General features: G+C 48.2%; 2 protein-coding genes across 6 annotated transcripts in view; one reads left to right on the top strand and one right to left on the bottom strand.

Annotated features, from left to right (window-relative positions):
• Positions 1-355: 355 nt before the first annotated feature.
• On the top strand, positions 356-23,130 carry tpk2 (thiamin pyrophosphokinase 2). Of its 4 annotated transcripts, none has more exons than XM_063035234.1 (9): positions 356-618; positions 1,368-1,615; positions 2,668-2,731; positions 3,026-3,156; positions 3,765-3,883; positions 5,606-5,738; positions 20,273-20,369; positions 20,690-20,750; positions 22,868-23,127. In XM_063035234.1, the coding sequence occupies exons 1-8, from the start codon at positions 546-548 to the stop codon at positions 20,734-20,736; spliced, it is 912 nt and encodes a 303-aa protein (XP_062891304.1). In that variant the 5' UTR covers positions 356-545; the 3' UTR covers positions 20,737-20,750; positions 22,868-23,127. The 4 variants fall into 4 exon arrangements, 1 of the variants encoding a protein (XP_062891304.1); XR_010016326.1 differs by having other exon boundaries at positions 358-618; positions 20,690-20,932; positions 22,868-23,128; XR_010016325.1 differs by having other exon boundaries at positions 358-618; positions 20,690-20,926; positions 22,868-23,126.
• LOC134339001 (RNA-binding protein 10-like) overlaps positions 13,736-25,460 on the bottom strand; it is a 71,530-nt gene continuing 59,805 nt past the window's right edge. Inside the window, exons 27-28 of one of the 2 annotated variants that reach the window (XR_010016323.1) lie at positions 17,759-17,825; positions 13,736-14,895 (exon numbers count right to left, since the gene is read on the bottom strand). The gene's annotated coding sequence lies outside the window, so the exon portion shown is untranslated. The remainder of the gene's footprint in view (positions 14,896-17,758; positions 17,826-25,460) is intronic. The other variant, XR_010016324.1, reaches the window with a different exon arrangement.

The raw sequence follows: 25,460 nt of genomic DNA, 5'->3' as shown, positions 1-25,460 counted from the left end.
GAGTGGAGGTGGTAGATAATCCCTTCCCTCAGAGGGTGGGGAATCTCCAGAATTCTCTCCTCAGAGGCTTGGTTGGTCAATCACATCGGGATAGGGGTAGTTTCTGGATGTTAAGATTCGGGGAATGTAGAGGGGTCTCTGGTCCTTTTTCTTTGACCACGACAGCCTTTCTCTGAGGAAGGTGGAGGACGGAGAGAAATCTGTAATACAACCCCCAGTTTCTAATTTCCAGCCAGTGTTCTCCAAGCCACGCATACGCCCGGGACAATGTCCGGGAACGGGAGGGGGCGATGGATGCTGGGAAATGTAGTCTTTTAGGCTGGTTGCGCGTGAGTAATGGTAAGTTTCCCGGAGCCGGCTTCCTGCGCGTGCGCGGTGGTGGTTTTCCACTGAGCCAGTTGGTTACGCATGTGCAGTGGTGATTTCCCACCAGAGCCGGTTGGTTACGCATGCGCGGTGATGGTCTCCCGCCTGAGCCGGTTAGATACGCATGCGCGATGGTGGCGCGGAACCGGCCGGGACGGTGAGGAGTCGAGTTGGAAGAGATGGCGGGGGGCGGATCTTGGTCGGCGGCGGTGCTCCAGCTCCTGAAGAGGATGAATTCATTCCACTCGCAGGGTTGTGCATTTTGTCGCCCCTCCTGCCCCAGCCCTGATGCAATGTTGATCTCTTAGCCCCTACCTGTAATTGTTGCAAAAATAAGAGGGTTTAAAGGTCGCAGCAGCAGAACTTCTTTTGCGCGGGGTGTTGGGACTCCTGGGTGAGGGAGCGCCACGCTGCGGGAGAAGGCGGTGAGGGAGCTCCGTGCCGGTGGGTGGGTGGGTGTGCTGTGGGGAGGGGGGGAGAGAAAGCGGGGAGGGGTGCGGCGCGGGACGTTGGGTGGCAGCGAGGGAGCACCGCTGGAGGCCGACGGTGAGGGAGCGCCGCGGGCGGGTGGGGCGGTGAGGGGAAAGCGGGAGGGTGACGGCGAGACAGCGCTGTGCCCACGGGAGGGAGGGAGGTGTGGTGGCAGTGAGGGAGCACTGCGCGGCGGCGGTGGGGGGGGATAGAGGGATCGCCGCACGAGGGATGCGAGGTGGCAATGAGGGAGCGCCGCCAGAGTGAGGTGCGGGCGGCAAGGGATGGGGAGAGGCAGTGAGGGAGCACTGCGTGGCGGCGGGGGTGCGGAGATAATTTATTGCCGCAGGAGGGATGCGAGGTAGCAATGAGGGAGCGCCGCCAGAGTGAGGTGGGGGTGGCAAGGGAGGGGAGAGGACAGTGAGGGAGCGAGGGGATGGTGAGGGAGCACTGTACCGTGGGGGGGAGGGGAGGGGAATGTGACACCAGTACTCCCCCAGCCTTGTCATTTACCTCCCTCCCCACCGCAGGGTCCTCCAGGAGCTCCTGCAGACCCTTGTATGTGGCAGGCCAGCAGGTCGGAATGGTACAGCCCCGCGTCGCCGCTCACCTCGCCGACTACCCCGACGTCTTCCGGCTGTCCCCCGGCGAGCTGGGGCCGGTGGAGCTGTGCGCCGGGCTCTCCACCTACGAAGAGCGGTCCCGCGCCCTCCGCCGCGTCCTCGACCACTGGAGGCACCTGCAGCTCTTCGGCTGCCTCCGCGGGTGGAGAGACGAGGTGAGGCAGTCGGTCAGATGGACTCCCGGACACCCTTGCTGGGCGTGTTGAGGTTTACATCAGATGTAGTACAGTACTGGCCCTACGGCCCACATGGTGGTGCCCACGATCAATCTAAGCCTCCCCTCCCCTCCCACATAGCCCTCCAGTTTTCTATCATCCATCTGCCTAATACTTTCTTAAATGGTCCTAATGTATCTGCCTCTACCACCACCCCTGCCAGCACATTTCAGACATTCAATACTCTCTGTAAAAAAAAACAATCTCTGAGATCCCCTGCCCCACACTTTCTTCCAACACCTTAAAATTATATCCAAGTGCTGGAGGAACTCAGCACGCCAGGCAGCATCTATGGGGGAAAACCTTCAGCAGGACTTAAAATCCATTAATATCCACTTTTGTTTCACCAACCACACCCTGGGACAAATCTCTGGCTATCCACCATCTCTGCCTCTATCAAGTCGCCTCTCATCGTCCTTTGCCCCAGCTCGTTCAACCTTTTTTCGTGAGCATCCTGGTAAATCTCTGCACCCTCTCTAAAACTTCCACATCCTTCCTGTAATGAGGTGACCCGAACTGGACACAATTCTGCAAGTGTGGTGTAACCAGGGTTTTATAGAGCTGCAACGTTACCTCATGGCTCTTCAATACAACCCCCACCACACCCCAACACCACACACCTCCTTAACCACTCAATCAACTTGTGCTGTAACATTGACTTGACCCCCAAGATCCCTCCACACTGCTAAGAATCCTGCCATTAACCCGGTATTCTGCCATCAAATTCGACCTTCCGAAGTGAATCACGTCAGACTATACCGGGTTAAACTGCATTTGCCACCACTCTGCCCATCTCCGCATCCTGTCGGTGTCCCGTTGTAAACTATGACAACCTTCTCCACTGTCCACAACTCCAAGGTGGTGGACGGGGAGATAGGGCTGTGGGAGGGGCATTGAGGAGGGAGTGCCGTAGGAGGGGTAGGCACTCCGATTGGGTGGAAGGGGGGGAACACCCCCCACTCTCTAACACCCCTGTCTCTGTGCTTTGGCAGAGTTACGATGTGATGCCCAGGTTCTGTGACCTACCTCTTCTGCAGCTGGAGCGGTCGGCAGCCAGTGAGTCTTTGACATGCTGGGGGGGTGGGGTGGGGGAGAGTGTGTCTCCTCTGTGTCTCTCCCACCGACCCCTATCCCATGTAATGTGTCCCTCCCCTGTGTCTGTGTTCACGTGCAGTCAGGGTGTGTGTGTGTGTGTGTGTAAGAGTGAGAGCAGGCCTGCGCCTGTGTGCGGACAGGTGCCCTGTGTGCATGCCAGCCCGTCTGGCGTGATGACGTGGTGCGCGAACTGTGCAGGGAGGGGTGGGAGTGAGCCTGAATCCCTGAACCCTCCACCCGATCTCATCCCGCCAGGTTTGTTTGGGATAAAGACCTACGGTGTCCACGTGAACGGATTCACCCGCCTGCCGGACGGAGGGATGGCCATGTGGGTGGGCAGACGGGCACACTCCAAGCCCACCTTCCCTGGAATGCTGGACAACCTGGTAAGGATTGAGAGAATGATCCCGGGAATGTTCGTGGCTGTGGGGTGGGGAATCTCATTGAAACCTATCGAATATTGAAAGGCCAAGATAGAGTGGATGTGGAGAGGATGTTTCCAGTCACGGGGGAGTCTAGGACCAGAGGGCACAGCCTTGGAGTACAAGGATGTCCCTTTAGAGCAGAGATGAGGTTTTTTAGCCAGAGGGTGGTGAATCTGTGGAATTCATTGCCACAGACGGCTGTGGAGGCCAAGTCAGTGGGTATATTTAAAGTGGGGTTGGTAGGTTACGGGGAGAAGGCAGGACAATGGGAATGAGACGGATAATAAATCAGCCACAAAGGAATGACGCAGCAGACTTGATGGCCGAATTCTGCTTGCGGTCAACTGCCCGCAGCCCCCTGCCCCCAGAAGCAGGACCCAGACTCACCGGTTGTCCATCGCTCTGCCCCGCCTGGGTGCGGGGTCATCTACCACTGCATCCGTGCGTCCAGGCCACTGGGGTCACTCCGGGCAGTCTCGGGTTGTCCCGTCAGCCTTGTCCCCGCCGGGCGTTCGCAGCATCTGTCTCCCCCCGCCGACTCCTCAGACTGACCTCTCCGTCCCGGGCAGGCAGCGGGCGGACTAGCGGCTGGCTTGGGTGTGAAGGAGACCCTGGTGAAGGAGTGCGCAGAGGAGGCATCCATCCCGGAGTGCGTCGCCCGCAGGGCCAGAGCGGTCGGCAGTGTCAGGTAAGGCCTGCTTCATTGGCTCCCTTCCCTGGGGTTTTTGGGGGGGGGTGGCCAGGTCATTCAGCCCCCTAGATGTGTTGAGGGGGAACTGGAATTGGTTTAATATTGTCACATGTACTGAAGATAGGTGGTGTTGTGGATAATGAAGCAGATTTTCAAAGCTTGCAGCGAGATTTAGGCCAGTTAGAAGAGTGGGCTGAAAGATGGCAGATGGAGTTTAATGCTGATAAATGTGAGGTGCTACATTTTGGGACTAATCAAAATAGGACATAGATTGAAGAATGCAGTAGAACAGAGGGATCTAGGAATAATGGTGCATAGTTCCCTGAACGTGGAATCTCGTGGATAGGATGGTGAAGAAAGCTTTTGCTATGCTGGTCTTTATAAATCAGAGCACTGAGTGTAGGAGTTGGGATGTAATGTTAAAATTGTACAAGGCATTGGTAAGGCCAAATTTGGAGTATTGTATACAGTTCTGGTCACCGAATTATAGGAAAGATGTCAATAAAATTGAGAGAGTACAGAGAAGGTTTACTAAAATGTTACCTGGGTTTCATCACCTAAGTTACAGAGAAAGGTTGAACAAGTTGGGTCTTTATTCTTTGGAGCGTAGAAGGTTGAGGGGAGACTTGATAGAGGTGTTTAAAATTATGAGGGGTATTGATAGACTTGACGTGGATAGGCTTTTTCCATTGAGAGTGGGGGAGATTCAAACAAGAGGACATGAGTTGAGAGTTAAAGGGCAAAAGTTTAGGGGTAACATGAGGGGGAACTTCTTCACTCAGAGAGTGGTAGTTGTGTGGAACGAGCTTCCAGCAGAAGTGGTTGAGGGTGGTTCGATGTTGTCGTTTAAAGTTAAATTGGATAGCTATATGGACAGGAAAGGAATGGAGGGTTATGGGCTGAGTGCAGGCCGGTGGGACTAGGTGAGAATAAGAGTTCGACATGGACTAGAAGGGCCGAGATGGCCTGTTTCCATGCTGTAATGGTTATATGGTTGTATGGAAATACAGTGAAAAGCTCCTCTTTCATGCAGATCAGATCATTACGCAGAGCATTGAGGTAGATCAAGGTGAAACAATACCAATGCAGAATAAAGTGTAACGCTTACAGAGAAAGTGCAGGCAGACAATAAGCTGCAGGGATCATAACGAGGTCGGTCACGATGCCGAGAGTCCATCTTATTGTACTAGGGAACCGTTCAATGGTCCGATAACAGCGGGGTAGAAGCTGTCCTTCAGCCTGGTGGGACGTGCTTTCAGACCTGGGGGAGAGGAAGTGGAATGTCCAGGATCTTTGCTTTACTGAGGCAGCGGGAAGTCCATGGAGGGGAGGCTGGTTTCCGTGATGTGCTGAGCTACGTCCACGCCCTCTGAAGCCCTGATGAAGGGTCTCGGGCCGAAACGTCGACTGTTTATTCCCCTCCCAGGTGCTTCCTGGCCTGCTGAGTTTCTTCAGCGTTTTGTGTGTGCTGCTTTGGATTTCCAGCGTCTGCAGAAACTCGTGTCTATGACTTTCTGCGGCCTCTTGCCGTCTCGGGCAGAGCAGTTGCCGTACCAAGCCGGGCGCAACCGGATAGGGCGAGATGGGGGTAGAGACATTCAGAAGGAAATTCTGAAACCCAGGTCTACAGTCACCGAGATCTGGGGTTGCAACCGCGAGGCATGGGTCTCGGGCGAGCCACCTCCCACCCATGGTTTCTCCCTCTCTTTCGGACCGCAGTTACACCTACGAAGATGCGCGTGGCATCTTTCCCGAGTGCCAGTTTGTCTACGACCTGGAGGTCCCTGCAGACTTGGTGCCGCAGGTGGAAGACGGAGAGATGCTGGAATTCTACCTCTGGCCTCTGGAGCAAGTAAGTGGGGTTGTAATTCTCTCTCAGCACCATACTCCCAATGTCCCCCATTCATTTTTTTCCTTCATCCCATTCTCCTGCCTTCTCCCCATAACCTTAGACCTCTTACCAATCAAGAATCTATCAATTTCTGTGAATCCCCCAGCCATCTGTGGCAACAAATTCCACAGAAACGCCACCCTCTAGCTAAGGGTTCCTCTATTCTAAGTCTCTGCCCTCTGGTCCTAGAGTCCCTCATTGTTGGAAACAAACTCTCCATGTCCAGCCTATCCTGGCCTTCCAATATTCGGTAGACTTCAATGAGAGTCCCCCTCCCTTCCCATCCGTACACCGATCCAAATTTCTGTTCCCATTGACCTTGCATCCACCATTTCCACTGGCAGCTCATTCCACGCTCTTGCCACCCTCTGAGTGAAGTTTCCCTTAAACATTTCACCTTTCGCCTTAAATCTAAAACCTCTAGTTCTAGTCTCACCCAACCCGAGGGGGGAGGAGGTCTGTCTACATTCACCCTAACCCTTCATAGTTCAGTATACCTCCCTAAGATTCTAATTCTGCTCCTGAGATCTCCCCTCATTCTCCTGAAGTCCTGAGAATAAGGTCCTGCGAGCCGGTTTGCTGGAGCTGTTGGGAAGGGTTGAAACTAATTCGGCAGGGGGATAGACAGGCAGGGCTGAGGCAGTGTGACGAGAGACTGAGGAAGGACAGGCAGATGATGGGGCAAAATTGCAGTCAGTGGGATGGGTTCAAGTGTAACGGGACAAAATCGAAAAGGGTGACGAAGACAGGACTGGAGGTGTTATATCTGAATGCACGCAGTGTACAGAATAAGCAGTTAAAAATTGGCAGGCATCTCTGAAAGAGGGTCGTAGTTGGGAGCTTAACATCCCAGGATACACATTGTATGGAAAGGTCAGGCAGTTAGGCAGAGGGTGTGGCTTCGCTCTGTTGGTTTAGAAAAAAGATTAAATCAAATCCTTAGAGATGACGTGTTCAGAAGATCCAGAATTCCTTTGGGTAGAGTTAAGAAACTGCAAGTGTATCAAGATCATGATGGAAGTTGTATACAGGCCTCCAAACAGTAGCCAGGATTGTCCCACATTACAATGGGAGGTAGAAAATGCATGTCAAAAGGGCAAATGCTATGATAGTCATGGGGGATTTCAATATACAGGTAGATTGGGACAATCAGGTTGGTGCTGGTTCCCCAAGAGGGGGAATTTGTAGAATGCCTACAAGACATTGCGACAATGAGTATAGGAATAGAGTGAGGTGGGGATAAACGCTTGGCTGAGGGATTGGAGCAGGGGGCAGGGATTCAGATGTGTGGATCATTAGGACCTCTTTTGGGGCAGGCGTGACCTGTACGAAAAGGATGGGTTGCAATTGAATCACGGGACAAATATCCTGGCAGGAAGGTTTGCTAAGGCTGTTGGGCAGAGTTTAAACTAGGATTGCTGGGGGATGGGAACGGAACTGAAGAGACGGAGGAAGGGGCTGTTGGCTCACAAATAGAGAAAGCTTGGAGACAGTGCGAGAGGGAGGATAGGCAGGTGATAGAGAAGGGATACGCTCAGACCGATGGTTTGAGATGTGCCTATTTTAATGCAAGAAGCATCATGAACAAAGCGGATGAGCTTAGAGCGTGGATCAGTACTTGAAGCTATGATGTTGTGGCCATTACAGAGACTTGGATGGCTCAGGGGCAGGAATGGTTACTTAGAGTGCCAGGTTTTAGATGTTTCAGAAAGGTCAGGGAGGGAGGCAAAAGAGGTGGGGGTGTGGCACTGCTGATCAGAGATAGTGTCATGGCTGCAGAAAAGGAGGAAGTCATGGAGGGATTGGCGACTGAGTTTCTGTGGGTGGAGGTTAGAAATAGGAAGGGGTCAATAACTCTACTGGGTGTTTTTTATAGACCACCCAACAGTAACAGGGACATTGAGGAGCAGATAGGGAGACAGATTCTGGAAAGGTGTAATAATAACAGGGTTGTCATAATGGGAGATTTTAATTTCCCAATTATTGATTGGCATCTCCCTAGAGCAAGGGGTTTAGATGGGATGGAGTTTGTTAGATGCGTTCAGGAGGTTTTCTGACACAATATGTAGATAAGCCTACAAGAGGAGAGGCTATACTTGATCTGGTATTGGGAACTGAACCTAGTCAGGGGTCAGATCTCTCAGTGGGAGAGCATTTTGCAGATAGTGATCACAATTCTACCTCCTTTACCATAGCATTGGAGAGGGGTGGGAACAGACAAGTTAGGGAAACATTTAATTGCAGTAAGGGGAAATATGAGGCTATCAGGCAGGAACTTGGAAGCATAAATTGGAAACAGATGTTCTCCGGGAAATGTACAGAAGAAATGTGGCAAATGTTCAGGGGATATTTGCATGGAGTTCTGCATATGTACGTTCCAATGAGACAGAAAGGATGGTAGGGTACAGGAACCATGGTGTACAAGGGCTGTTGAAAATCTAGTCAAGAAGAAAAGCTTGCGAAAACATTGAAAAAAACAGGTAATGATAGAGATCTAGAAGATTATAAGGCTAGCAGGAAGGAGCTAAAGAATGAAATTAGGAGAACCAGAAGGGGCCATGAGAAGGCTTTGGCAAACAGGATTAAGGAAAACCCCAAGGCATTCTACAAGTACGTGAAGAGCAAGAGGATAAGACGTGAGAGAATAGGACCAATCAAGTGTGTCAGTGGAAAAGTGTGTATGGAACCGGAGGAGATAGTGGAGATACTTAATGAATACTTTGCTTCAGCATTCACTATGGAATAGGATCTTGGCGATTGTAGGGATGAATTACAACGGATTGAGAATCTTGAGCATATAGACATTAGGAAAGAGAATGTGCTGGAGATTTTGGAAAGCATCAAGTTGGATAAGTCTCCAGGACCGGTTGAGATGTACCCCAGGCTACTGTGGGAAGCGAGGGAGGAGATTGCTGAGCCTCTGACGATGATCTTTGCATCATCAATGGGGACGGGGGAGGTTTTGGAGGGTTGCAGATGTTGTTCCCTTATTCAAGAAAGGGAGTAGGGATAGCCCAGGAAATTGTAGGTCAGTGAATCTTACTTCAGTGGTTAGTCAGTTGATGGAGAAGATACTGAGAGGCAGGATTTATGAACATTTGGAGAGGTATAATATGATTAGGAATAGTCAGCATGGTTTTGTCAAAGGCAGGTCGTGCCTTATGAGCCTGGTTGAATTTTTTGAGGATGTGACTAAACACATTGATGAAGGTAGAGCCGTAGATGTAGTGTACATGGATTTCAGCAAGGCATTTGATAAGGTATCCCATGCAAGGCTTATTGAGAAAGTAAGGAGGCATGGGATCCAAGGGGACATTGCTTTGTGGATCCAGAATTGGCTTGCCCACAGAAGGCAAAGAGTGGTTGTAGACAGGTCATATTCTGCATGGAGGCCGGTGACCAGTGGTGTGCCTCAGGGATCTGTTTTGGACTCCTTCTCTCGTGATTTTTATAAATGACCTGGATGAGGAAGTGGAGGGATGGGTTAGTGAATTTGCTGATGACACAAAGGTTGGGGGTGTTGTGGATAGTGTGGAGGGCTGTCAGAAGTTACAACAGGACATAGATAGGATGCAAAACTGGGCTGAGAAGTGGCAGATGGAGTTCAACCCAGATAAGTGTGAAGTGGTTCATTTTGGTCGGTCAAATATGATGGCAGAATATAGTATTAATGGTAAGACTCTTGGCAGTGTGGAGGATCAGAGGGATCTTGGGGTCCGAGTCCATAGGACACTCAAAGCTGCTGCACAGGTTGACTCTGTGGTTAAAAAGGCATCCGGTGCACTGGCCTTCAACAACCGTGGGATTGAGTTTAAGAGATGAGAGGTAATGTTACAGCTATATAGGACGCTGGTCAGACCCCACTTGGAGTACTGTGCACAGTTCTGGTCACCTCACTACAGGAATAATATGGAAACTATAGAAAGGGTGCAGAGGAGATTTACGAAGATGTTGCCTGGATTGGGGAGCATGCCTTACGGGAATGGGTTGAGTGAACTTGGCCTTTTCTCCTTGGAGCGACGGAGGGTGAGAAGTGACCTGATAGAGGTGTATAAGATGATTAGAGGCATTGATCGTGTCGATAGTCAGAGGCTTCTTCCCGGGGCTGAAATGGCTAGCATGAGAGGGCACAGTTTTTCGCTGCTTGGAAGTAGGTACAGAGGAGATGTCAGGGGTAAGTTTTTTTACGCAAAGACTGGTGAGTGTGTGGAATGGGCTACTGGCAATGGTGGTGGTGTCGGATACTACGGGGTCTTTTCAGAGACTCCTGGATAGGTACATGGAGCTTAGAAAATAGAGGGCTATGGGTAACCCTAGGTAATTTCTAAAGTAAGTACATGTTCAGCACAACATTGTGGGCCAAAAGGCCTGTATTGTGCTGTAATTTTTCTTTGTTTCTAAGATTTTTTTTTAGAGCAACTTGTGATTGAGCACACTAGGGGTACGGCAATTCTGGATTGGATGTTATGTAACGACCCAGATTTGATTAGGGAGCTTAAGGTAAAGGAATCCTTAGGAGACAGTAGTTGTAATATATATTTCACTCTGCAGTTTGAGAGGGAGAAGGTGAAGTCAGATGTGTCAGTACTACAGTGCAGTAAAGGGAATTTCGGAGGAATGAGAGAGGAGCTGGCCAAAGTTGACTGGAAGGGAACATTAGCAGGGATGACGGCAGAACAGCAGTGACAGGTTCTGGGGGGGGCACAGGAAAGGTACATCCCAGGGGTGAAGTATTCTAAAGGGAGGATGAGGCAACCGTGGCTGTCAAGGGAAGTCAATGACAGTATAAAAACAAGAGATATACCAAAATTAGTGGGAAGCTTTTAGAAACCAACAGAAGATACCAATAGCTGCACTTGTCCAGCATATTGGCTGGTTATTTGTCTGTTGTTATTCATCTTGCTCATCTTGTGCAAGAAAGGAAATATGAAGGTAAGCTAGCCAATAATGTAAAAGAGGACACAATTTTTTTTTCAGCTATACAAAAAGTAAAAGAGAGGTGAGAGTACATATCAGACCATGAAAGTGATGCTGGAGAGGGTAATGAGGGACAGAAATGGCGGACAAACTCAGTCCATACAATGCCTATAAAAGGTATTTAAAGTTTTCATGTTTTATTGTTTTACAACGTTGAATCACAGTGGATTTAATTTTGCTGTTTTGACACTGATAAACAGAAATGACTCGTGTTAGAGTGAAAACAAATTTCTACAATTTGGTCTAAATTTATTACAATTATGAAACACTGAATAATTGATTACATAATTACTCACCCCCTTCGAGTCAATATTCAACTCCAGGGCCTGCTGCAGTGAAGCATCCCCACATGATGCAGCCACCACCTTGCTTCACGATAGGGATGGTGTGTTTTCGATGATCTGCTTACGCCAAACATAGTGTTTAGTCTGTTGGCCAAAAAGCTCAATTTTTGTTTCATTGGACCGTAGAGCCTTCTTCCAGTTGATTTCAGAGTCACCCACGTGCCTCCTGGCAAACTCTAGCCAAGATTTCACACAAATTTGTTTCAACAGTGGCTTTCTCTTTGCCACTCTCTCATAAAGCTGTGACTGGTGAAGCACCCGGGCAATGATTGTATGCTCACTCTCTTCCATCTCAGCCACTGAAGCTTGGAACTCCTCCAGAGTTGTCACAGGTCCCTTGGTGACCTCCCTCACTCGTCCCCTTCTTGCACGGACACTCAGTTTCTGAGGACGGCCTGCTCTGGGCAGATTTACAGTTGTGCCATATTCTCTCCATTTCTTGATGATTGACTTAACTGTGCTCCAAGGGATGTTCAGTTAGTTGGAAATTTTCCTGTATCCATCTCCTGATTTGTGCTTTTCAATAACCTTTTTGCAGAGTTGGTTGGAGTGTTCTTTTGTCTTCATAGTGTAGTTTTTGCCCGGATACTGGCTCACCAGCAGTTGGACCTTCCAGATACAGGTGTTTTTTTTTAACTACAATCAATTGAAATACCTTGTCTACACACGGTGATCGCCATCTAACTATAATTATATGACTTCTAAAACCAATTGGCTGCACCAGTGATGATTTGGTGTGTCATATTTAAGGGGGTGAATACTTGTGCAATTAATTATTTTGTGTTTTAATTAATTTAGGCCATTTTTGTAGAGATCTGTTTTCATTTCTGTTTTCTTTTTCTGCTGATCAGTGTCAAAAAAAGCCAAATTATATCCACTGTGATTCAGTGTTGTAAAACAATAGATGTTATCGTGCTGCTTGTGTATGGAAGGATGTTAAAACATTGACAGCAAGGTCGAAAGTAAATTTATTATCAAAGTACACACGTGTCACTACGTACAACCCTGAGGTTTGTTTACTTGTGGGCATTCACAGTAAACCCATAACAGAATCAATGAAAGAACGCACCAGCTTGGGCATCTGACCAGTGTGCAAGGGACAGCTGTTTACAGATTTACTGGATTTAGAAACAGCGGATGGGAGGGTTTCCTCGAACGTAGAACTGCGCAGTACAGACCCTTGGGCCTGTGACGTGCTAGCATTTTAAACTACTCCCAGATCAGTCCCGCATAGCTCTCTGTTTTTCTTTCACTCCGTGCCCAAGAGTTTCTTAAGTATCCCTAAAGGATCTGCTTGTACCACCACCTCACCACTCCATGTGTGTTTTTGTCTCTGTGTGTGGGGGGGGGGGGGGGGGAGAAGCTACCTCCGACATCCCATCACTTTTAAACTTTCCTCTAATCATTTTACGTCCTGTTATATTAGCCATTCTGCCCTGGCTGTCCACTCAATCTGTGTCTCTTATCATCTTGTACACCTCTCACCCTCAATTCCAAAGAGAAGAGCCCTAACTCGCTCATCCTATCCTCATAAGACATGCTGTCTAATCCAGCAGCATCCTGGTAAATCTCTGCACCCTCTCCAAAGCTTCCACATCCTTCCTATAATGAGGTAACCAGAACTGAACTTAATACTCCACTGAATACTTCATTCTTCCGAATTCCAGTGAGTACAGCCCCAGAGTCATCAAACACTTCATATGACAAGCTATTCGACACCAGAATCATTTTCGTGAACCTCCTTAGAGCCCTCTCCAACATCAGCACACCCTCTTTTTAGATGAGGGGCCCTAAACTGCTCACGACTATCCAAGTGAGGCCTCACCAGTGCTTTACAAAATCTCAACATTACATCCTTGCTTTTATGTTCTCGTCCTCTTTAAATGAATGTTAACATTACATTTGCTTTCGTCACCACTGACTCAACCTGCAAATTAAACCTGAGGGAATCCTGCAGAGAGTCTCCCAATTCATTACCAGCATAATGAATGCTTTCTTTACTAATAACATCATCATTATCATTATGTGCCATGCCGCATGATGTGGGCGATCATGGTCTTTCCAGGACCATGATTGTTCTTGGCAAACTTTTCTACTGAAGTGGTTTGCCGTTGCCTTCTTCTGGACAGGGTCTTTACAAGACAGGTGACCACCCAGCCATTATCAATACTGTTCAGAGATTGTCTGCCTGGCGTCAGTGGTCGCATCACCAGGACTTGTGATCTGCACCGGCCGCTCGTACGAGCATCCACCGCCTGTTCCCATGGGTTCACGTGACCCTGATTGGGGACTAAGCAGGTGCTACACCTTGCCCAAGGGTGACCTGCAGGCTAGCGGAGGGAAGGATCACCTCACACCTCCTTCGGTGAAGACAGTCTGTCTTCTTATCCACATTGGTTGTTTGCCAGTCTTGCTTTGTGTTTAATTTTTTTTGTAAATTCTGTCGTACTTCTTTATTTTTTGGTAAACGCCTGCACAAAAACAAATCTCAAGGTGACATAATACGAGGGGTGATTGATAAGTTTGTGGCCTAAGGTAGAAGGAGTCAATTTTAGAAAACCTAAGCACATTTATTTTTCCTACATTTACACACTTAGTCCAGCGGTCGTGGAGCATACGGATCCCTTCTTTGTAGAAGTTGGTGTCTTGGACCTCCAGAAGTGGTCCACAGCAGGGGTGATTGATAAGTTTGTGGCCTAAAGTAGAAGGAGATGAGTTATTAACTTCAAACTTTCTGCATTATCACTCAAAGAGTTGAATTGCACGTGCGTGTAACGAGAGCTGTATAACTCATACCCTTCTACCTTGGGTATGAACTTAACAATCACCCCTGCGGTGGACCACCTGGAGATCCAAAACGCTTTCATATGATGAAAGACTGGATCGACTAGGCTTATACTCGTTGGAATTTAGAAGATTGAGGGGGGATCTGATTGAAACGTATAAAATTCTAAAGGGATCGGACAGCCTCAATGCAGGAAGATTGTTCCCGATGTTGGGGAAGCCCAGAACGAGGGGTCACAGTTTGAGGATAAAGGGGAAGCCTTTTAGGACCGAGATGAGGAAAAACTTCTTCACACAGGAATGGTGAATCTGTGGAATTCTCTGCCACAGGAAACAGTTGAGGCCAGTTCATTGGCCATATTTAAGAGGGAGTTAGATATGGCCCTTGTGGCTAAAGGGATCAGGGGATATGGAGGGAAGGCAGGTACAGGGTTCAGAGTTGGATGATCAGCCATGATCATACTGAATGGTGGTGCAGGCTCGAAGGGCCGAATGGCCTACTCCTGCACCTATTTTCTATGTTTCTACCCTAGGCCCTGCTGTGGACCACTTCTACAAAGAAGGGAACCGTATGCTCCACGACCGCTGGACTAAGTGCGTACATGTAGGAGGGGACTATGTCAAAAAATAAATGTGCTAGGTTTTATAAAATTGACTCCTACCCCAGGCCACGAACTTATCAATCACCCCTCGTACATTGTGACTTTCACTTTGTGAAACAGGGCACCAGAAACGGAGTCGTAAACGTAACCAAACCACTGGATGGAACGCATCCAGGATCACTGAGGGAAGCGGGGCGAGGTAGGCAGAAATCTTACAGTCCTTGTCAGGTCGAGAGGGGATGGAGCAGAGGAAACTGCAAATGTGGTACCCCCTGTTCAGTAAGTGTACGAGGGTAACTTGCCAGCCAGTCAACATGACCTCAGAGCTGTAGAAACATGTAGATACGGTAAGGAACAGAAATAGCCATCAGAAGTCTGAGCGGCGTTTCGGGCCGAGACCCTTCATCAGGACTGGAAAAGAAAGATGAGAAGTCAGAGCAAGTGTGGTCTAACCAGGGTTTTATATAAGTACAACATTACCTCAGCTCTTGAACTCAATTCCCTGACTAATGAAGGCCAACGCACCTTCCTAAGCACCCTCTCAACTTGCCCGGCAGCTTTGAGGGGTCTGTGGATGTGGACCCCAAGATCCCTCTGTTCCTCCACACTGCTGAGAATCCTGCCATTAACTCTGTACCCTGCCTTCCGTTTCGACCTTCCAAAGTGAATCACTTCACACTTTTCTTCTTTGAACTGATCAGCCGCTTCTCAGCCCATTCTGTGTCCTATAAGTGCCCCATCTGCACTATCCACAACTCCCACCTTCATGTCATCTGCAAACTTATTAACCCACCGTTCCATTTCCTCATTCAAGTCATTTATAAAAATCACAAAGAGCAGGGGACCCGGAACAGATCCCTGCGGAACTCCACTGATCACTGCTCTCCAGGCAGAATACACTCCTCCTACAACCACCCTCTGTTCTGAATCTACCCAGCCAGGTTTCCCTGAGCCCCGTGTCTCCCGACTTCCTCCATGAGCCTACTGTGGGGAACCAACCATGTGGAAGGTTGGGAACTAGAGGTCCTTGTTTAGAATCTAAATTGTCGACAGGTAACTTCAGGGCTTTGGAACTCGGGGGTAAAAGGAGGGTTTGTAAATATTCTTAAGGCGATGGTGGAGAGACTGAAGAGTGAAACAGGTAAATGACTGCAGATCAGTGGTGACCGATTTGAGTGGCACACGGTCGAGTCGATGACTCTAGGGATGTATTCCTACCAGTCCAAACACTGGGATCCAGAGATGTCCAGCACAGACGCAGGCCCTTCAGCCCAACATGTTCATGCTGACCTTTCCCATCTACACTCTTCACCTTTATTCCGTGGTCCACTCTTTGTCACTTTCACCCATCACCTCTCAAGCTTCTTGCTTGATCCTTAAGGCTGATTTATACTTGTGCGTCAAGTACGGCGTCGCCGCGAACCCTACGCAGTGCCTACGCGGATCCCTACGCTGTAGCCTGACACGCACCTCTCCCAAAATGTAACTACACCTCGCGGTGATGCAGACCGCAACAACTGTGATTGATCCGCTTGGTAGCATCGCATTTCCTCCTACGCTGCAATAGCTTCCCATTGGGCGACTGAAGGGCAGGGAAGGAACTCTGGCTGCAATGCTTTCCGTAAAGCTTTACAGACCCCCGAAATTATGGAGGACACATTTCGCTTTTACAAAAAAAAGATGCTCGCTTTAAACTTGTTTACCCGGAGAAAGACTACCGTGACCATGAAGCCCTGCACAGGCAGGTGTGTGCACATGCGTGACGTACCCGAACTGCAGAGCGACGCAGACACACCAACGCACAAGTATAAATGCTGACAATGCGCGTAGGCCACTTGCGTAGGTTATGGCGTCCGTTTGACGCACAAGTATAAATCAGCCTTTACTCTTCCCACTCCCTCACTCCGATCCATCCCGTGAGCCATTGTCTTGGAAAGGATGTGCTGACGTTGGAGAGGGGTCAAAGGAGGTTCAGGAAAATGATTCCAGGATTGAATGGCTTGTCGTGAAGAGCACTCGGGGTTTGTATTCACCAGAGTTATTGAAACCTGTTGAGTAGTGAAGGGCCTTGACAGGGTGGATGTGGAGAGGATGTTTCTATGGTGGGGAGTCTAGGACCAGAGAGCGCAGCCTCAGAATAGAGGGATGTCCATGTAGAATGGAGGCAAGTTGGAATTACTTTAGCTAGCTAGTGGTGAATCTGTGGAATTTCATTGCCTCAGGTGGCTGGAGAGGCCAATTCACTCAGTATATTTAAGGCAGAGTTTGATAGATTCTTGATTCGTCAGAACATGAAGGGATACGGGGAAAAGGCAGGAGATTGCGACTGAGAGGGGAATGAATCAGTCATGAAATGGAGTGGACTGGATGGGCCAAATGGCCTAATTCTGCTCTTGTATTTTATGATTTTTTTGAAATACACTGGCTACCTCCCCTCCTTTCAGTCCTTATGAAGGGTCTCGACCTGAAATGTCAACTATAAATTTTCCTCCAACCCACTGAGTTCCTCCAGTATTTTGTGTTGCCCGCCTCTCCCCCCAATTCCACTTGGCCGCATCAGGACTATATCCTCTGTACCTTGTCTACTCAAATCTCTGGTGAACTGGACTCTGAAAACTCACTCATTCCTTTACTCGTGCACACATGTCCCCTGTCACCCACACTGTTCTGAATACTGAGCAGAGAAATTCCATTTTTGTACAGTATTGGCTGTCGGTTACAGGTGTTGTTGACCAGTTGGTAAACTGTGTACGTTAGGGTGATCTTACAGCTGGGGGCTTTGGAGTTCAGTCCCGGTGTCCCCTATCTGTACGTCCTCCCTGTGGACTCTGTGGGTTTCCTCCCACAGTTCAACGACTCGCCAGGTTGTTTGTTTATAGGTAATTGTGAATTGTCCCATGGTTGTCAGGGGTTGTGGCTGGTAAAGGTGCTAAATAATTAGATTCCTTACTTGCTAGAATTAGATCAATCGTTGTTTACAACACGGGTGTTAAAAAAATATCTGGAACCTACGATGCTTTGAAGTTAGTAATTATCCCTTTGATGATGTGTTGTGCTTGAATCCTCCTGTGACTGTAATCTGGTCTCCAGACCCCTGGTGCTCAAAGGGTGGCTATGCCCTACAAAACCCTTCCTTGCCTGGGCTGTCTGTCTATAAACTACCCTTGCCTGGATGTTGTTAACCCTTGCTTTCCCACAACTTCTGCTCCCCTTTAAATGTTGTGATTGTGTCTGATTCTGCCGGCATCACCCACCCCCTGTGTGAAACACTCACCCCTCAGGTCTCCATCAAACCTCCTTCACCTTGACCTTTATCGGCCAGGGCATCTTCTCAGGGGGACCTGGGGGAAGTAGTAATACCTGGCATGAAAGATGGGATAGCGGCTAGCAAAGAAGATTGCACTGTTGACAGATTTGAACTCGCAGCAGCTACAGAAGCTCATACACACGCAAAAGTTGCCTGAAGGAGCTGAGCTGGGCTGCTGCCTTAAACCTCTTCCCTCCCGTCTTTGGCCCCCCTACCGCAGGGAAACGAGATGCTCTCTACCTGTCTGCGTAAATATCATGCATATTCTTAGATCCTTAATTATGCCGTACATGTTCTGTACAGAGTAAAGGGATAACATCAGCTCCCACTTTGTCACAATGGTTCTCTCGTGATGCTATGTCTTAGTTTGGAGAAAATTAGAAGTTGAACCTTTGAATCTACGTTTGATTTTGAGAAAAGATGGGGTTCATTTGCTCTTCACTATCATTTGAGTTAATCGATAGATTTCCTCCACGATCTAATTGTAAATTTTTGGTACATTTTTTTTCTTGCTGGCGGTTTGATGTTTATCTTTAGAAGCTTTTTGTTTGACGCATGACACCGGGGTTGTACAATGGGGTTTTTTCCCCCCCACTTTTTCTTGCTTAGTAGGGTTTTTTTTAATAACCAAATTTTTTCAATCTTTAAAATGTTTTTTCTTTCTTGAGACATTGTAAGTGTTGCTTACTTCGATGTACTCTTGTTAATTTTGGATAATAAAGATTTGAAAAGAAAGGAAAAAAACATTGGCTTCAATCTGCATTCTGTCAGACTGGGGATTTTGGGAAAAGATCTGACAATGTTTGCTGCATATTTCAGATGCTGCAAAACACACTTGGACCTTGTGCTTTAACCAAACTAATCATTGGCAGTTTGCCTTGCTAGAAAATTTTAAAATCCTAGTCTGCTTGTTTTTTTTTCGAGATTCAATATTTTTTAAAATGTCATTTCCAGGATTCAAATGTAAAAGAGAACAAAAGAATAGTTACTCCTGATCTGATACAGCGCAAAAAAAACACAAAGGACGGGACACAAACTGTTTTTGAATCTGGTGGTCCTGGCGTGGATGCTACGTGGCATCCTCCCTGATGGGAGTGAGACAGACGGTCCATGAGCAGGGCGGGAGGGATCCTTTCTGTATGTACTGTGTGCGGGCAGGCAGGTGCCACAGAGGCATTGGGCAGTTTGACTACCTGTCCAAGAGCCTTGCCGCCCACCCACGGCAGTGCGTTTTCCGTATGAGGCTCCCCCTCCGTGCATCTGTAGAGTGGGTGAGTATAGACGTGCAGAGTCCAGCTCTCCTCAGCCTCCTCTCAGAAAGTAGAGGTGTTGGCGAGCTTTCCCGATTGTGTGGAATGTGTTCTCGGACCACGAGATGTGCACTTGTGCTCACAGTTTCCCCTGCTGTGCTGAGTGTGAGTTCTCCCGAAGATGATAACCATCTCCTTCTCTTGATATTGGGGAAGAGATCACCTCCTCCCTGTAGGGAGTCTTATGGTTACTGGTGATGAGCTGCACCCGTGCTGAGTCATCGGTGACCTTGACAATGTGATTTCACGGGTGTTTGGCTGTGCAGTCGGTCATGTGTGAGCAGTGGGCTCGGCACACAGCCCTGGGGTGTATAACCTCCTCATAATACTTTGCGTTCAGTTATTTAAACAATGTTCACAGTTGAACAGTAAGTGAGGATCCAGGAGACAAGAAAGTGATCTTGGTAAGGTTCATAGCGAACAGGCCCTCGCTGAGTTTATAGGGGATGGGAAGGGAGAAATGGTGTGCTAACAGAATGATTGTGGGAATGAAGGGGCCCAACACATGAGGAGTGTTTGACCCTGGGTTTGTACTCGCTGGAGTTCAGAAGAAATGATCTCATTGAAACCGATTGAATGTTGAAAGGCCTAGACAGTGGACATGGACAGGATGTTTCCTCTGCTGGGGGAATCTAGGACCAGAGGGTACAGCCTCAGAACGGAGGGACATCCCTTCAGAATGGAGCAGAGGAGGAATTTCTGTATCCACAGGTTGACGGATCTGTGCAATTCATGGCCACAGACGGCTGTGGAGGTCAGGACATTGGGTATATTTAAAGTGGTTGTTGACAGGTTCTTGTTTAGTCGGGGTGTCAAAGGTTATGGTGAGATGGCAGGAGAATGGGGTTGAGGGGGATAGTATGTTAGACATGATGGAATGGTGGAGCAGAAAGGCCTAATTTTGTCTTGTGGTCCTGGGTGAGTTGAAAGGGAGTGCAGGGAACAGGGGAGTAGCATGGTGTATGGAAGTTTTGATGGCTCTTTGGCTGACTCCGGCATGGGAAGGGGAGGCTTTAAATGTTCCGGAGGTCGCCTGTGTCGTAGGGGTTGTGGAGAGCATGCCAGTGCCAGCAGGAGCCCAGGTTATGTGGTACAAGTGCTGGACAGGAAATAGTGCTTGTTCCCTCACCCCGCCATGACCTTGCCTTCTCTCAATCTGTTCCCTCCCCAGGTGAGAGAGGCCATTGTGGGCCCGGAGTTCAAACCCAATTGTGCCCTGGTGGCCCTGGACTTCCTCATTCGGCACGGAGTGGTTGATGCTGATGGAGGTGAGCGCGAGGCGAGGGGGTTGGGGTTAGGGTTAATATTGAGTTGCTCGGGGAAGTGGACGCCTCCCACTGAGGGGCTTAGATGGGGGTGGGGGCAGTCACAGCGGCAGAACAATGAGTGCACTCCATCACCGAGCACATTCTCGCCCACCCCCCATCCTCAACTGAGGATAGTCACCTCAGAGTTGGAGCTGTGCACAATGGTGTTGCCCCAGTATGGGGCTCCCTCCTCATCACCAGCTCGCTCCCCTCCGTGAGCACGGCACTCCCCCCCACTTCCCTCAGCCTTGCCTCTCACTCCCCCCTCTTCTGTGTTTCAGAGCGATACTACCAGCAGTTCATCGAGGGTCTGCACCGGGAGCTGTGAGACACTACCTCCATGTGAGAACTTGTCGCTGAATCTCTCGAGCATCGAGCCATTGACTGACAGGAACCCCGGCTGCTGGTTCTCCCCTCTCCCCATCCAATTCTGGGAGCAGAACTATGGTGGGGACTGACCGAGGGGGTCCACGATTAAAGTGTTCTCCCTGCATGTCGTTTCCTCTGGGAGATTTGGAGTAAGGGTATAAATCACATATTCTAACCATGGGGTGGGGTGGGGGGGAGCACACTCGAGCAGCAAAGACTCGGGGAGAGATAATTTCACTCCTCACAGTAGAAGTGTCCAATACCAGAGGGTTTTAGTGAAAAGGATGCGCACCAGGCAAGGTGTGTGCCTGGAATGCACAGCAGCAGGGTGCTGGAGGTTGTGACAAGCAAGTGAAAATGCAGAGTATGGACATTGTTACGGGCACAAGGGGTGAGGTAGCATTAGTAGGGCTGGTTTCTGTGGAAGAAGAAGACCCATCACAAGGCTGGGATTGTTTTCACTCCACCCCTCATGGTCTAATACCAGAGGGCAGGCATTGAAGGTGAGAGGGCATAGGCTCGAAGTGGAATTTTTACTCGGGGAGAGGTATTGGGGTGTTGGTGGAGGCAAGTACATTAGACCCTTCGAAGAGTCATGGATATGAGGGAGATGGAGGGCTGTCGACATGGTGTAGGGTGAAGGGATGAGTTTTTGATTTACTTTTTAGCTGGTTTGGAGTAAGTTGACCACCTCGAATCTGGCAAATCAGTAATCCAGTCCCAGTGCTGGTTCGAAGGTAACTTTTGTCAGCCTGTTACTGTGGCGCTGTGCCAACGTGAGGTCACTTTTCTGGTGGCATCTTTAAAAGAAGCAAGCCATTCCTGTGTTATTCTGCATTTGTTTATAACCTGTGCTCGTTGAATAAAGAAAATGCTTCCCCTGGTGTAAAACGCAAACACCATATGTTATCTATCGAAGACAAGGTGGAGGTTCTGTGAAAAGCATATGTGACTCTTCCACGGTTTATGATGTAAAGAAACAAGAAGTTGCTCCAATTCTTTGCCAACAGTGATGAGCGTGAGGGAAACAATGAAAGATGGGAGATGTTCATGACTAGATAAAGTTATCAAGAGGTTTAAACCTTGCATCAGTGAAGATGCAGAACTGTCAGGAGAGCTGATCAGGTAAAATTATTTTGTGGAGGATTAGGACTGGATTCTGAGTGTGATTACAGTGAAGAGTAGCTTCAGCATTTCAACAGCGTAAGGTTAAATGGAGTTAGTTTCTGATGAAAATATAAGTCGTGAGCAGGTCTACAATGCAGCCGAAACTGCCTTGTATAAGGGAATACTGATTGTGCCACTGTGTTGGGCTGCTCTAAACCTGCAGGAACCTGTAGGTTGTTAGTCAGCAAATTTTTTCATCCCAGAACTTTCAAAGGTATGAAGCAGTTTCCAGTAATTTACCGTGCTCAACAGAAAGGGGTGGATTACACTGCAGTGGATCGAATGTTACTTTATTCCGGAAGCAACAGCTCACAGTGACTGGGCAAAAACTGTAACATCATGCTGATTTTAGATAGCTGCCCTGCACATCCAAAAGCAGAACTCCTGGTAAAGAATAATGTTTACACCATTTAACTGCTACCTCACTGTGTGAGAGACGATTTATGGAAGCCAGTAGAAGCATCAAAACTGAAGAATAGATAATATAAATTGTGTTTGGGTTTAATGTTCAAGTCTGCACCTGGTGAGGAAATTGGAAATGACTTTCTAGGGTTTCAAAGCAAAAACAAATTGCTGAAGATGTAAGTAATCCTGCTGTGATGGATGCAGATAATAGAGTGGATGGGTAGTGATGATAATGAGCCTACTGTTCAACATTATACTGACATTGAAATTGTGCAGATGGTTGTGAGCCCAGAGCCAAAAGACTGTGGGGTGAAAACGAGGATGAGGTAGCCAAAAGATGTTGATCGGACAGGTGAACTGATACAAGATCTCGAGCATCGTAGTTTTATTACTGTAATGAATGTGCACGTGTTGCAAGATGAACTGATCAAAGACAGACATATATGAAACAAAAATAGCTAAGTGCGAGACAAGTCAACACTTGAAAAATTCATTGCTGTCAACTTCGGCTCACACAGATGTGCTGCAACCTCTTGAAGATGTTGTGTCAACCTCAACACCACCACCACCACGTCGTGAAGATTCAAACATCTTTCAAGATGAAAGACGTCAATCCTGATGACCATCACTTACAGACATGTTACTGTGCTTTGGAAGTGTCAATAACCAACCTTCTGATGCAAGTAAATGCAGATACCTTGTAAGATATTTTGCCTGCACCATACTTCAATAAATATCACTTGCTTTTCATTTGTCGTTTCTTTTCTCTTTATTATCCATGGGTGAGGTGATCATCTAGTGGTTTAGAGGTGTTTATTTAAACCTAACCTAACCACTGCACAGGCCCCAGTCGTTCTAGATTTGTGGTGGACACCCTGGGCTGGATGTTCAGGAGGTATGGATAAGGTGGTAAGGGGGTTCTAAAACCAGACATGAGACATGTGAGGTGTAATGTTTGCACGAGGATGATGGGGATGTTACAGCATCTAAAATGTATTTGAATAGGGGTTGGATATGAACCGGTACCAGCTCTTTGCCTCATGGTGTTGTGCCAAACCAATAATATGTCCCTTTTGCCTACACATAGTCCATAGCCTTCCACTGTCTGCACATCATCACAGGTGTGACATTTGCAGTTCAATGTCATAAAGGTATTAAATTACTTCCTTGCTGGTGGTGGTGAGGGTTCTTGATGGATTCTGCCTTCATGAGGAACCACTTCACTAGCGGGGAGGGTTGTGCCTCCGATGGACTTGGCTGCACGTACAACCCTCTGCAGTTTATGATCTTGTGTTGGTGTCTCCATACCTGTCAGAATGCTCTGCACAGTACATGCTAAATCTCCTCATATTCCTGATGAAGGCTAGCGACTGGAGTACCTTCTTCATGACTGCAACAATGTGTTGGGCCCAGCAGAGATCCTCTGAAATGTTGGAACCCTGGAACTTGTACCTGCTTCCCGCCCCCCCACCTCAATGAGGACACTAGTGTTCTCCCAACTTCCCCTTCCTGAAATCCACAATCAATTGTATCGAAGAGCCTCTTGGACACAGCACTCGTGTCACCAGCACCTGACAGCCTGTTCCAGGCAGCCGCCAATACCTGCATATAATAAAACTTGCCCTACACAGATTTTACCCCCTCCACCTCCACCCCCACCCCCTGCACCTCTGGCACTAAACACACCGGACATGCATCTATGCCTTGCATAATCTTCTAAACCTTTTCAAAACTCATTAGATTCTGGACTAGTTCCTGAGGATTGGAGGGTGGCTAATGTCACCCCACTTTTTAAAAAAGGAGGGAGAGAGAAACCAGGGAATTATAGACCGGTTAGCCTAACGTCGGTGGTGGGGAAACTGCTGGAGTCAGTTATCAAAGATGTGATAACAGCACATTTGGAAAGCGGTGAAATCATCGGACAAAGTCAGCATGGATTTGTGAAAGGAAAATCATGTCTGACGAATCTCAGAATTTTTTTGTGGATGTAACTAGTAGAGTGGATAGGGGAGAACCAGTGGATGTGGTATATTTAGATTTTCAAAAGGCTTTTGACAAGGTCCCACACAGGAGATTAGTGTGCAAACTTAAAGCACACGGTATTGGGGGTAAGGTATTGGTGTGGGTGGAGAATTGGTTGGCAGACGGGAAGCAAAAAGTGGGAATAAACGGGACCTTTTCAGAATGGCAGGCGGTGACTAGTGGGGTACCGTAAGGCTCAGTGCTGGGACCCCAGTTGTTTACAATATAAATGATTTAGACAAGGGAATTAAATGCAGCATCTCCAAGTTTGCGGATGACACGAAGCTGGGCGGCAGTGTTAGCTGTGATGAGGATGCAGGGTGACTTGGATAGGTTAAGGTGACTGGGGCAAATTCATGGCAGATACAGTTTAATGTGGATAAATCTGAGGTTATCCACTTTGGTGGCAAGAACAGGAAAACAGATTATTATCTGAATGGTGGCCAATTAGGAAAAGGGGAAGTGCAACGAGTCCTGGGTGTCATTATACACCAGTCATTGAAAGTGGGCATGCAGGTACAGCAGGCGGTGAAAAAGGTGAATGGTATGCTGGCATTCACAGCAAAAGGATTCGAGTACAGGAGCAGGGAGATTCTACTGCAGTTATACAAGGCCTTGGTGAGACCACACCTGGAGTATTGTGTGCAGTTTTGGTCCCCTGTTTTGAGGAAAGACATCCTTGCCATAGAGGGAGTACAAAGAAGGTTCACCAGATTGGTTCCTGGGATGGCAGGACTTTCATATGAAGAAAGACTGGATGAACTGGGCTTGTACTCGTTGGAATTTAGAAGATTGAGGGGGGATCTGATTGAAACGTATAAGATCCTAAAGGGATTGGACAGGCTAGATGCGGGAAGATTGTTCCCGATGTTGGGGAGGTCCAGAACGAGGGGTCACAGTTTGAGGATAGAGGGGAAACCTTTTAGGACCGAGATTAGGAAAAACTTCTTCACACAGAGAGTGGTGAATCTGTGGAATTCTCTGCCACAGGAAACAGTTGAGGCCAGTTCATTGGCTATATTTAAGAGGGAGTTGGATATGGCCCTTGTGACTAAAGGGATCAGGGGGTATGGAGAGAAGGCTGGTGCA

This window comes from Mobula hypostoma, chromosome 28, assembly GCF_963921235.1.
Source record: "Mobula hypostoma chromosome 28, sMobHyp1.1, whole genome shotgun sequence".
NCBI lineage: Eukaryota > Metazoa > Chordata > Chondrichthyes > Myliobatiformes > Myliobatidae > Mobula > Mobula hypostoma.
This window is presented reverse-complemented; position numbering and strand designations above follow the sequence as displayed.

What these genes read in the sequence shown, in the direction of transcription:
- tpk2 (XM_063035234.1), top strand. Translation starts at nt 546, where the DNA reads ATGGCGGGGGGCGGATCTTGGTCGGCGGCGGTGCTCCAGCTCCTGAAG. An exon ending in GCTGGAGCGGTCGGCAGCCA is followed by an intron (nt 2,732 to 3,025) that starts GTGAGTCTTTGA and finishes TCATCCCGCCAG; the next exon opens with GTTTGTTTGGGATAAAGACC. An exon ending in AGAGCGGTCGGCAGTGTCAG is followed by an intron (nt 3,884 to 5,605) that starts GTAAGGCCTGCT and finishes TTCGGACCGCAG; the next exon opens with TTACACCTACGAAGATGCGC.